The sequence below is a fragment of the Mustela putorius genome, unplaced genomic scaffold (genome assembly GCF_011764305.1).
Source record: "Mustela putorius furo isolate JIRA1106 unplaced genomic scaffold, ASM1176430v1.1 tig00537227_pilon_pilon_pilon, whole genome shotgun sequence".
Classification (NCBI taxonomy): domain Eukaryota; kingdom Metazoa; phylum Chordata; class Mammalia; order Carnivora; family Mustelidae; genus Mustela; species Mustela putorius.
Genome location: NW_025422368.1, coordinates 6,367,527 through 6,379,722, shown reverse-complemented (window position 1 = coordinate 6,379,722; position 12,196 = coordinate 6,367,527). Strand labels below are relative to the sequence as shown.

The 12,196-nt window shown below is 56.9% G+C and overlaps 1 protein-coding gene across 1 annotated transcript in view; it reads right to left on the bottom strand.

Annotated features, from left to right (window-relative positions):
* Positions 1-12,196, bottom strand: part of KMT2D (lysine methyltransferase 2D) — a 39,853-nt gene that overhangs the window by 20,931 nt on the left and 6,726 nt on the right. The window contains exons 6-31 of the mRNA XM_045073007.1: positions 12,008-12,170; positions 11,581-11,746; positions 11,366-11,480; positions 11,070-11,227; positions 10,737-10,882; positions 9,018-10,610; positions 7,816-8,924; positions 7,235-7,348; positions 6,772-6,882; positions 6,042-6,146; positions 4,851-5,032; positions 4,519-4,683; positions 4,318-4,427; positions 4,169-4,216; positions 3,279-3,500; positions 2,912-3,031; positions 2,718-2,822; positions 2,361-2,491; positions 2,131-2,278; positions 1,868-1,933; positions 1,598-1,708; positions 1,229-1,366; positions 1,040-1,124; positions 551-792; positions 379-452; positions 119-169 (exon numbers count right to left, since the gene is read on the bottom strand). Coding sequence (XP_044928942.1) covers positions 119-169; positions 379-452; positions 551-792; positions 1,040-1,124; positions 1,229-1,366; positions 1,598-1,708; positions 1,868-1,933; positions 2,131-2,278; positions 2,361-2,491; positions 2,718-2,822; positions 2,912-3,031; positions 3,279-3,500; positions 4,169-4,216; positions 4,318-4,427; positions 4,519-4,683; positions 4,851-5,032; positions 6,042-6,146; positions 6,772-6,882; positions 7,235-7,348; positions 7,816-8,924; positions 9,018-10,610; positions 10,737-10,882; positions 11,070-11,227; positions 11,366-11,480; positions 11,581-11,746; positions 12,008-12,170 — 5,778 coding nt within the window. The remainder of the gene's footprint in view (positions 1-118; positions 170-378; positions 453-550; positions 793-1,039; positions 1,125-1,228; positions 1,367-1,597; positions 1,709-1,867; positions 1,934-2,130; positions 2,279-2,360; positions 2,492-2,717; positions 2,823-2,911; positions 3,032-3,278; positions 3,501-4,168; positions 4,217-4,317; positions 4,428-4,518; positions 4,684-4,850; positions 5,033-6,041; positions 6,147-6,771; positions 6,883-7,234; positions 7,349-7,815; positions 8,925-9,017; positions 10,611-10,736; positions 10,883-11,069; positions 11,228-11,365; positions 11,481-11,580; positions 11,747-12,007; positions 12,171-12,196) is intronic.

Below are 12,196 nucleotides of genomic sequence, written 5' to 3'. Positions count from 1 at the left end.
GACCAGGCACAGAGCAGTCAGGCTGCTGGGGCAGGTGCTATGTCCCCCATACCCTCCGAGAGGCCCCCAGCTACAGGACATGGATGGCACCGCCCAGCCCAGCCCAGCCCCCACTCACCTTTTGCACCTTGTTAATGCGATGAGCTGCCCGGTTATCTTTGGCCTTTTGCTGAGGGAGACAGGACACAATCTCAGGCCTACCAGGGCTCAGTTTCATGCCCAGCACCCATTCCTCATGTCCCTCACTCCCTACCCAGAAGGGGATCCCTTCTGGCCCAGTCACTTTGGGAGTGGGGAATAGCAAGAATTGAGGTGAATTTCCCCAAGACACCCCCGAGCCCCAGTTCCCACCCTGACCCAGGCTCCCTTCCATCTAACCAGGTAGGGGGCTTTGTCAGCAGCTGGAACTTTCCTCCAGAGCTTCATGATTTGTTTGCAACGGCTAGACCAGTCTGAAGGGCAGAAGTATCTCATTAGAGGAGACCTGGCAGGTGACCCCTGTGCCCACCACATTACCAGGTGGTTTCCCCTGCCCCTCTTCCATGGGTACCTGGGTAATCCTGCTTGAGGTTGGGAAAGTTAATGTTGGCATAGAGCACAGGCGAGATGGTGGAGAGCTGGCCCAACTCCTCATCCTTCTCCCAGCGCTGAAGGCTCCGCTGGTTATAGGAGAGCCCGTCGCCCTCACCCTCCGTGGTGGGGGTGGTGGGGGTGGAGGGCGTGGTGCCCCCCGAGCCTGTCCAGGGGCTGTCTGGCTCACCGGGTTCCGGGCTAAAGAAGCCCCCGCGCTCCCTGGGGCGCAGGGGCAGAGAGTCACAGAGAGCAGGGATGCCAAGCCCCACACCCAGACAAACTGCCTGGAGCCCCCCCAGGCCACTGCCCTGCCCCTCCCCCACCCAGAAGGGTCACTAACTAAGGAGCAGAGGGACATGCTGCTACAGTAGCACGGAGAAGTCCAAGGTCTCCTCCCTAAGCATGACCCCAGTGGGAGGGAAGGGACAACAGGGACTGCCTATTGAGGTTAAGCACAGATACCAACCTAGAATCCAGGAATGGGGACTGGCAGAGGCCCGGGTAGGAGTCCATTGGGCTGCTGGAGGGGAGATTGCCCAAAGGGAGTCCACCTACAAGAGGCACAGGATCAGAGAAAGGGAGGAAGAGGCCCATCCTGGGGCAAGCTTGCCCAAACCTGGCCACCCAGTCTTCACTCCACTCCCATCCACATCACCTTGAAGGAAGGGTCTCTGCAGCGGTGTCCGGCTGCCGTCTGGGCCAGGGGTCCCGCAACCCAAGTTCTGCTCTCGTTCAGAACCCAGAACATCCTTGAAGAGCTGCTGCAGGTCCTTAGATTCCATCTTGGGCAGTTCTGTGGGGGGATTGATGAAGGATGCCACTGAGGAAGACTTAGAATTTGAGGGGACACCACAGGCTACAAAAGGCCATGGTCAGGGAAGGTGCCCAGGACTCCCCACCAAAGACGCTATGCAGATGGCAGTCCCACAGGTAGGACCTTGTCCTTCTCCCACAGAAGACCCTTACCCATCTTCTTTTGGAAGATAAGCCTATGCCCTACCAGATTCCCTCACCATAGCCTCACCTTCCGTGGGAATCCTATCTAAGTCAGAGCTGAGCATCCCTTCACCCGGAGTGCCTGGCTTCTCGGGGTCACTGGGTACTGGGGATGCCTTGATGCCTCCATCTTCAGGTCCTGCAATTGCCAGGACAAACCCATCAGCCAAGGACAATGCAGAGGCCCTAGCCCGGCCACCCTGAACCACAGAGGGCGGGACACAGCTGCCAGCCTCCAAACCAGGTGGTGCTCAGTGGCAAAACCAAGACAGGACACAGTCCTCCCAACACCCCTCACCTGGTGTATCAGCCTTGCCCTCAGGGCCGCGGGATTCTTCATCTGCAACATCTGGGCCATCATCTCCTATGAGCAACAGACCCCACTCCAGTCAGAGATGCCCCACACCTGGTGCCCAGAATGGGCCTCCAGCTCCACATGCCAGGGCCTAGGTCCACCTTCACTTTTGGAAGATAAGCCTATGCCCTACCAGATTCCCTCACCAGCTCCCAAGCACAGGAAAGTGGGATCCCTTCAGACCACCTCACCCCCACATGACTGACCTTTCTGTGAGGTAGGGAGCTCCTTCCTATCTGAGCCTCCATCCCCCTTGGCTTTGGGGGTTCCTAGTCCAAAACTTGGCCGGCCCACCCCAACTGCAAAAAGGGCCTTTCGGCTCAGGTCCAGCAGCTCCTTCCCAAAGAAAGCTTCCTGCAGGAGAAGTAAGAGAAACAAGCTTCTTCACGGTCTGCAGGGCAGGTGCTCCCCTCCCCACACGGAGCCTCAGACCCACCTGCAGATAAGCGGGAAACATGTCTTCCAGTTTGCTCTTCTTGCGCCCTCGCCGCTGCTGCTTCTTCTTCTCATCCCCGTCAGCTAAGTTCTGGTCCACAGGGCCCTCAACAGGCAAGTCTACAGGCATCACTGGGAAGAGAAGGGGGGGTGTCATCCCCTTTCAGGGGATATGAGGCATGTTGCTCCTCACTTGGCTGAGGGTTGCTCTCTGCCTATTCTCTCCCCAATGGAATTGAACCCACCAACCTCTCAGCCCTTCGTGAGCTGTCACCCCCTGGGCCTCCCTGGCAGCGCCCCCTAGTCCCTGTGATCCCCACCTTCTCCCAGACCCCACTGGAGCCCTCACCCGTCTCACCCTCGTCGGGCTGCCCATCCCCACTCAACACCTCCGCCTGTGCAGCAGGCCCCTTTTTCACACGTGTGTGAGATTTCCGCTGTCGCACCATGAAACCACCGATGCCTATGAGGAGGCAAAGCAGAGACTGAGAAGCTGCGGGGGACCTGGTAAGCTCTCTCTCCCCACGCACCTTTCCCATCCCTGGGCCTCACCAGGCCGATAGGGTTTGCGTTTGCGTTTCTTGCTTTCCTCTGTCTCCTCTCTGCCAGGCTCCACATCAGGGCTGATGGGGCCCTCCAGCTTCATTTCACATTCCATGTGCTCCACGCCACCTGTGGTTGGGGATGAGAGAGAGACATGGAGGGAGAGAGAGAGGGGGGAAGATCAGAGCCATGGACCCTTTTAACTTTGTCATCCTGCCATCCAAGAACACAGAGCCCAGGCCTTGCCACAGAGCCACTTAGCAAGACCCAAGTGGCTTGAGGGAGACCAGGAGTAGCAATGCTGCCCCACGCAACATCCCACTCTCCCAGGCATGTTCCTGCTCCTTAGCCACTCCCTGGGATCCCCCAGCCTGACCTTCACCCTTCAGCAGCTCATCAGTGTCCAGGTCCCCATCCTTCTTGTCATCAGGGCCGAGGGCATCCGAGGGCTCAGAGCCCTCCAGCCCTGCCTCGCCTGGAAGGCCAAGCCGTCCTCGCCGCTGGCGCCGCTTGTGCAGAGGGGACATGGTCAGGTTACGCAGCACGGCCATGCCCGTTTCTGTCAGCCACACACCCTCGAAGCGGAAGTACTGAGGCTCTGCACAAAGGGGAAGAGTACATCACCCCTGGATGGAAGCTCCAGAGAAACCAGAACTCCCAGTTCCAGCCTAAGTCCCCAGCTGGGACAAAAGCAGCCAAAGACCGACCAAAACCAACACTGGGGTGTGAGCGCTGGAGAGACAGGCCACCAGCGGGTGCCAGCTGTGGCCCGAGTGCTCCATCAGTGACCCAGAAGGGTTCACAGGCTACTACAGAAGCCTGACTTTGCTCATGACTAACACTAGTTCACCAGTATATTCTCTAGAAGCCTGGGCCTGCAGAATGCCAGCACATGGGGCCCTGGATGCCAGGAGTAGTGCCCACATCATGACGGAGGAGGAGATGGCCCCAGCCTCCTTCCTGGAGAAGAACAAGTCATTTTCTGTGCTCTCTGGAAAAGAGATTCTGGCAGTGCAAAGGCCATGTTGCCTAGTGGAATGAACTTTGCCTGGGAAAATGGAAGCCTTGGTTCTCATCCTAAGCTAACCAATAACCTACTGGGTTGACCCTGGGCAGGCCACTCAACCTCCAAGGATCTTAGTTTCCTCCTCCGAAAATGAGGAGATGAAGCTGGTGGGGGCGGGGTGGAGGGTGGCTGGTGAGAGCCAGACCAGACAGTGTCTGGGTCTCCTCCGGACCTTGGCACTTGGGATTTCTGGGACTCACCTGGCTCTTTCACCTTCATAGGCACCAACTCTGGGGGGGCAACAGGCGCTGTGGAAGAGAAGCAAACCAAGGCCGCTTGAGGCCCTGCCCCAAAGCAAGGCAGCCCTGCCCTGACCTCTTTGCCCCTCTCCCCAGCACCTGGCACTCACCAGCAGGCTTTACCACGTAGGGCTGGCAGGAGACACAGTCAAAGCCCTCGTCAGCAGCCTGCTCCACATCGTCTTCCGTGAAGAGGCTCTCGCAGCCAGCATGCATCCACCTGTAGGAAAGGAGACAGGAAGCAATAAATGTAGACAGCGCAAGGAGGAGAATAGGGAGAAGGCCTCTATGAGGTAAGGGGGCAACCTCACCGTTCACAGTGGCGGCACTGGATGAGCAGGTCCTCTTCCACATATGGGGCATGACAAATAGGGCAGGTCACCAGGCTGGCACAGGGCCCGCAGTGTGTATAACTGTTCTGCCATTCACAGTGGAAGCCAGGGGAGGCGGCCCCACACTGCATACAGGACACACACCTGGTGGTAGCAGACACACAGCCTTCAGCGCCTAAGCTGCCCAAGGCAAGCAGAGGCACCGAAGCAACCAGCCCCTGGCTTTCTACACCCAGGCTCTGTCATGTTAGCAACATCCCAACCCTCCAGCATCTCTGGCCCCGGCCCCTCAAGAGCCCAGGCCTCCTTACCACTTGCACTTCCAGCCACCCTTGGGTACAGTGAGCAGTGGCGGGTCCAAGCAGTATGTGTGGTAGCTAATGTCACAGTCATCACAGAGCAGCAGGCGTGAGGGGTCCGAAGCTTGGCCACACACCTCACACACGATGCACTCCACACAACGCCAGCCCTTCAGCAGCATCACCTTGGTGATCTGGTATACGATACAGCAACTCCTCAGAGTAGGACACACAAGACAGGGCAGACTGCTCGGGGCAAGTGGGACATGCCATGGGAGGGTTGAAGGACCTCAGGGCTCATCTCAGCACAGGAAGGCCATGCCGAGCACACTCGTCCCCAAAAGCAATGGTTCTAAACTTAGGCTCTTGGGGATCGCCACCAATCAGAGAACAGCCTCACCCAGCCACTGCCTCATGACCATCTCTCACTAGCCAACTCTCCAGAAAGACAAAAAGACTGTTGGGTAGAATCAGATTGTATTTCCCCCAATTTTTCTTAAACATTTAGAACCTACCACTGTTAAAAGTTAATGAATGTTAGCAGTGAACAAGTTCTAAATTAACAACAATGAAAACCCCAAAACAAGTGATCCCACTTGGGTCAAAAGCAGTGCTTTCTCCTTGTACACACGTTGTTTCTGATTTTGATTTTATACTTTATCTCCAGGCCATATCACGTTTCCTATTAGTAAAGCTCTCCCAGCTTATACAATAGATTAAATTATACCAGTAAATCATGGTCTACCACTGAGAAACTTAATAAAGACCACCATGATTTCCAGAGTACTTTGCCCCATGATGAGTCTGATAACCACTAGTAACTGGTAAGAAAATTCTATGACCAAAAGCCACTTTAAATAGTGTGACCATGGGGCGCCTGGGTGGCTCAGTGGGTTAAAGCCTCTGCCTTCGGCTCGGGTCATGATCCCAGGGTCCTGGGATCAAGCCCCACATCGGGCTCTCTGCTCAGCAGGCAGCCTGCTTCCTCCTGTCTCTCTGCCTACTTATGATCTCTGTCAAAACAAATAAATACGATCTTAAAAAATAAAGTAAAATAAAACAAAATAAAAATACTGTGACCACGTATCAACTCTACTCAAATTTTTAAAAAAAGAAAAAAGATAGTATGATAAGAACCGGGGCCTAAGATGAGAAGTAACTGACTCCATTCCCTAGCCCAGGCTTCTTGGGCCTTGAACTCACCTTGCTGTTGACACAATAAGGGTGATAGCACTGAGAACACTGGGAACAGGCAAGAAGGTGGCCCTCTGCCCCCCGGCCAAAGCTGCCACATACCACGCACATGTCCTAGAGAAACACACAAAAAAAACCCCAATGACCTAGTCTCCTCATCTCAATCAGTCCCAGAGACCAACTACAACACTAATCTGAAAGGAGGGAGTCCCACACCCCATCATCAAACACTTAGCCATCACCAACCTGTTCCTTCCTAGCATGCCTTGCTCATCTGCCCATGACCATGTACCATTTGAATTGGTACATCCTGACATGGGTAGAAGGAAGGAGAAGTAAAAGGAAAATAAGAAAGGTAAAGACTAGTCAGGATGAGAGAATAGCATATCTGACAAAAGTCTATGAGCTCTGAGATAATTCAGGTAAGAACGTACGTGAACCTCCCTAAACCACAAGCTTCAATAAGGCAGGTACCATTTCTTGCCTTTTCCCTGCTATACCCCTTGCTATCCTAGTTCAGTGCCAAGCTCAGAGAAGACACTAAAGAGAAATTTGATGGATGGACAAACAAATGCACACCATGATCCTGATTCACTGTTTTCTCATTATCTCACTATCCCCAGAGAAGCACGTCCTTGGTTTGGTTTTCCTCATTTACCCTCCCACTGCAATACGCACACCCACTGCTGGGTCGGGCAGGTCTCAATGCTGAGGACAGGACACCAGACAGGTACAGTACCTGCATGAGGACAAACTTGTCTGTGTTGGAGAAGAGAACCACAGTATTTTGCATGGTGTCGTCATCGTCGTCTTCCTCCTCTTTGCTGGGAGAGCTATCGATATCAGCAACCTTACAGGCAGAGAGTTGTGGCAAGTGAGGCAGCTGGGTCTCGCCCCACTAAGCTGCTTTCCCCTTTGGTGTTGGGGGAAGGACGCGTGAACCTCTGGCTAAGATGAAGGCCAGGAGCCAGGACTAAGAAGCAGAAGAACACCCTAGCTCCCAAACCGGGCCTCAGCCTGACAGTAGAGATTTCAGAGAAGCCTGGGGGCCGGGTGGACAGAAGGAGCACAGGCAGAGCTGGCCAGGCCCTAGGCTAGCAGGTAGGTAGGTGAGCGTGCAGGGGACTGGCAGGATATAAAGGGTGTTTAATCCTTAAGGGACCAGCTGAAGCATGTTTGGGAAATGGGAAACCTCTCCTTACTACCAGAGTCTCAATGGAAGAAGTAGTTGATTTTAGCCGGGCCCGTCCTCTCCCACGTCCTCCATGTGCTCCTCCACGAGGCCGGCGTCTTCCTGGGAAACTACTGCTGCGACCCTGAGTGATGGAAGAGGATGATTACAGCAAGTCAGGAGCTTGTCATCCCACAGGGTGTTGGTTCCATGGGCTTGGGGGGCGGGGAGAAAGGAAAGGAGTGGACAGAGCATGACAGGTGATAAGGCCCAGGAGTCCCAGTCTGGGCAGGGGAAAAGCCAAGCTCTCAGTCCAGCTCAAACCATTCCCCTGTCCCAAGGAGAAAGAGTGGCCAACATGGCACAATGAGAAAAACAGTAGCTAGAGAGACCTGTATTTCTAGTCCTTACTCTCTTACTGGGTAACCACGAACTCGGACAATTCACCTCCCCCTCTATCAGTATTCCCCTTATAGAAGTTACAGAATGAACCAAAGGATCTCTGAGAGTCTACGATTCAATAAACCAGGTGGAAAGCTAACAGTGACGCAGGACCACACCCCTGAGAGTGGCATCACACTGACCACAACCAGCGGCCAGAGAGTCTCTCACCTGTTTGATGCGGGAACGAGCTGGGGAGCTGCGCCGCCTCCCCTTGTCCCCCTCAGCTTTGCCTCCGCCAATAGCTGTCCCGGCATCACACAGTAGCGAGTCATCAGTCTCTGGCAGCGAGTCAGTACAGAGCCGCAGGGAGCCCTCATCTCGGGCTGGACTAACGTCTGTAGATACCCCCAGCTCCATGGACAAGGAGCCGCCCCCCTCGGGGTCGGGAGAGCCTAGTAGGGGCTCTGAGCCAGGAAAACTGGCACTGGCATCACCCTGGCTCAGATTAGAAATCTCATTAACGATGTCGGACTTGATGAGAGTGGGTGGGGTAGGGGCCACTGGGATACGTGGCTCCTCTTGCTCTTCACAGGGTGAACCCTGCCCTGCCTGCTTGCCTTCTGGGCCATAGACCTCCATAGGGGTCACAGGGGCCAGCTCCTCGGGGTCCAGGAGCACAGGGGAACCCTTAAGTTCACTAGCCAAGCTGCCAGGGGTCTGTCCAGCCTCTGGCTGTGAACCAGGAGTGTCAGTCCCATCCAGGGGGGCTGTGTCTTCCCCCAGACCAGAGAAGTCATCCAGAGGTGGGGCAGGGCTGGGTGCAGGGCAGGACAGGTTCCCCATGGGGGAGGGGAGAGGACTAGTAGGGCTGGGTTCCAAGGCTGGACACTCAGGCTCTGGGACTTTCTCAGTCTCCATCTCATGTGGCTCAGCCTCCTCTGAGACCTCCACTGCCTTCTCCATGGGACTCAGTGGGGAGGGAATGGACAGTGGCAGAGCAGGAAGAGAGCACTGGGAAGGAGGGGAATTTGGGGGAGGCGGGGAATGCTGCAGGAGTGGAGAACACCGAGAGGGAAGTGGCTCCATCAGGATGGGAGAGGCTGGTCCCACCGGGGAGCCTGGAGATGGGGGAAGGATCATAGGGGGTACAGGCTCAGGGTCAGTGCAGTTAGCTTCTGGTGGGGGGCTGATGGGCGTCTCAAGGATGGGGGCAGCCAACGGCGACTCAGGGTCACTGTCCCCTTTGGCACCAAAGGGGTACTCTAACTCCCCCAAAGGAGACAGAGCCGGCGGGGCCACAGCTGTGATAATGGGTGAGAGCGGAGGAGGAAGAGGATCTGGAGAGAACGAGAAAAAGAGAGGCTCTTAGATTAGATGTGCCATAAAGAATTAAGACTGTCCCAGATAAAGGGTTACTAACTTCCCCTTACCTGGTGGCATCAGCTGAGGTGACAGGGATGGCTCCCCGGATGGGGACACCTGCAACTCCTCCGGTAGGGGGGACAGAGGTGGTTCCCCAGGCTCAGACAGGGTCGGCTCTCCAAGCAAGGGGGATAAAGGTGGCTCCCCAGGTGGGAGGAACAAGGGCGATTCCTCAGGTGCAGGACATAGGCCCGGCTCCTCAGGGGGCTCTTCAGGTCGAGGGGACAGGCGTGGTTCCTTAGTCTGGGGGGACAGGCCCAACTCCTTGCACTGGGGGGACAGGCGCAACTCCTCAGGCCGGGGGGACAGTCGTGGCTCCTCTGGCTGGGGGGACAGGCACGGCTCCTCAGGCCGGGGGGACAGGCGTGGCTCCTCAGGCCGGGGGGACAGGCATGGCTCCTCAGGCCGGGGGGACAGACAAGGCTCCTCAGGCCCAGGGGACAGGTGCAGCTCCTCAGGGGCAGGGGACAGGCATGGCTTCTCAGGCCGGGGGGACAGACGCGGCTCCTCAAGCCAAGGGGATAGACACAGCTCCTCAGGCGCGGGGGACAGGCATGGTTCCTCAAGTACAGGGGACAGGCGGGGCTCCTCAGGCCGAGGGGACAGGTGCGGCTCCTCAGGCCGAGGGGAGAGGTGGGGCTCCTCAGGCTGAGGGGAGAGGTGGGGCTCCTCAGGCCGAGGGGACAGGCACGGCTCCTCAGGCTGGGGGCAGAGTCGTGGCTCCTCAGGCAGTGGCAACAGGGATGACTCCTCTAGCGGTAGGGTCACAAGTAAGTCCTCCGGGGGTGGAGAAGCAGGCGAGTCGTCAGGAGGCGGGGAAGTGGGTGAGTCCTCAGGTGGTGGGAATAGGCGTGAAGCCTCGGGTGGAGGGGACGTAGGAGCCTCCTCAGGTGGTGGGGACAGGGGAGATTCCTCAGGTGGTGGGGACAGGCGTGACACCTCAGGCAGGGAGGACAGGCATGATACCTCAGGTGGGGGGGACATAGGTGAGTCTTCAGGTGGTGGGGACATGGGCGAGTCCTCAGGTGGTGGGGACAGACGTGATGCCTCAGGTGGTGGCGAGAGGGGAGACTCCTCTGGCGGCGGGGAAAGGGGTGATTCTTCAAATGGTGGGAACAGACGCGATGCCTCAGGCGGTGGAGACATAGGTGACTCTTCAGGTGGAGGAGACATGGGTGACTCCTCAGGAGGTGGAGAGAGGCGAGATGCTTCAGGTGGTGGGGAAGTGGGCAACTCCTCAGGTGGGGGAGAAAGGGGAGACTCTTCAAATGGTGGGGACAGGGGTGACGCTTCAGGCGGTGGAGACAGGGGTGTCTCAAGTGGAGGAGATGGGGGTGACTCCTCTGGTGGAGAGAACGGTGACTCCTCCAGTGGAGAAAAAGGTGATGATTCAGGTGGAGGAGACAGAGGAGACTCCTCAGGCGGTGGAGAGAGGGGTGATTCCTCTGGTGGTGGGGACAGGCGCGATGCCTCCGGTGGAGGGGATGTGGGCGATTCCTCAGGTGGTGGGGACAGGGGTGACTCCTCAGGTGGGGGCAGCAGTGGCATCTCCTCGCTTAGGGGGCCCTCCAACCGGGGCTCAAGTTGGGCCCCTGCTCTCCCTGCAGACATAACACACTATGTTCCCACCTAGCCCAGCTCCACTGCACAGAGTAGGCAAAGCAGACACCACCCCTTGCCACAGAACAGACAGGAATCACTTTCAAGGACCCACAAACCCCACTCACCTAGTGGTTTGGCTTCACAATGCAGGGGCCCCGGTTCCTTGGGTTGCATGGAGGTCACGTGCCCACCCTTTGGCTGCCCTTGGCATGTAACATACAGAGCTTCAGGTTCATCTGTGGGGGTATCACCAGGCTCTGAGGGTGAGAACCTGCAGAGGGTACAGAGGGTACACCACGGCTCTTGTCAATTCTCAGTCACTACAGAGCACCCTGGAGCGAGGTGTGAATCCTGTGGATCCTACTGCCCACCTTGGGGCTCTCCTCTCAAAGCCACATGTCCCCTGCAGATCTCAGTACTTCCAAACCCCCCAACTCTCTCTCTTCTGGTCCATTTACCTGCTACAGGTGGGGCGATGCTGCTCAGCAACAGAACCAATAAGCTGTCCTCCCTGGGCTTTGTGACAGCGGTGACACAGTGAGTAGTTTTCAAACCACTCAGAGTTGGGATTCAGCTCGGCTGAGCCTGCCCCACAGGCCCGGCATACCCGGCATGCCTAGGGGGAGTAAGCAGGTGAAACAGGCACTGGTCAGAGAGCAGCCCGGAAAAGAGCGCAGGACTCTGCACAACACAGAAACAGGAGGTTGTAGAAGGCAGAGTTAGGGGAGGACGGCTGGCTTGGGGGGACAGTCACCTTGCACTTCCAAGAGTGAGCAGGCAGTTCCTCCATTGGTGGTTTTAGGCAGAAAGTGTGGTATCCTTTGTCGCATGTCTCACAGACCAACATCTTAGAGTCATTCCCAGGTTTCCTGCAGGAACATGGGGCACACAACAGGGTCCCACCTCCCCTTATTTTCAACCCTAACTCCTGCTTCACCTGAGGGTTCTCTCCTGGCCCCCTTGTCTTACCTGCAGGCTTGGCACACTTTGCACTCAGGGCACTGCCACCCAGCACGCTTGCGGGCAGTAAGAGCAGTGTCCAGGCAGGCCCCGTGATAGTGATGACCACAACTGGTGCAGAAGAACAGGTCACACAATTCCCCGGGCCCCTCACATACTGCACAGCGAGCCTCCTCTGGAGCAGGAAGACAGAGGACATGGGTCAGCTATCGGTTCCTTGCAGGACTCAGCAGAGCGCTCTCTCCATCAGGCATTCCGGAGACACAGAATGAACCAGGAACACCACCGTAAGGAAGACAGGCAAGAAGTCCCTGTGCTCACAGAGCCCCCCTCTATTCTAGTGAGGCATACAGACGGTGCTCTGCAGAGCACAAAGCCCCGGGGGGAACACATGGCCCCCTCATGCGCCCTACGGCCAGAGGGCAGGGCTTCTTACCCAGATGTGCAGCCCCCTCACTGTGCTCTGGGCATAGCAGCTGCAGTGTTTTCATGGACAAGAAGGAACCGCTGGCAGTCGCACAGGGGAAGTGGTAAAGCCGTGGACATCCAGGCGAGCGGCAAGGGATGGAGGCACCGAACCTGGTGCAGTGGGAGCAGCGCTGCCAGGTTGGAGACAGAGTGTCAG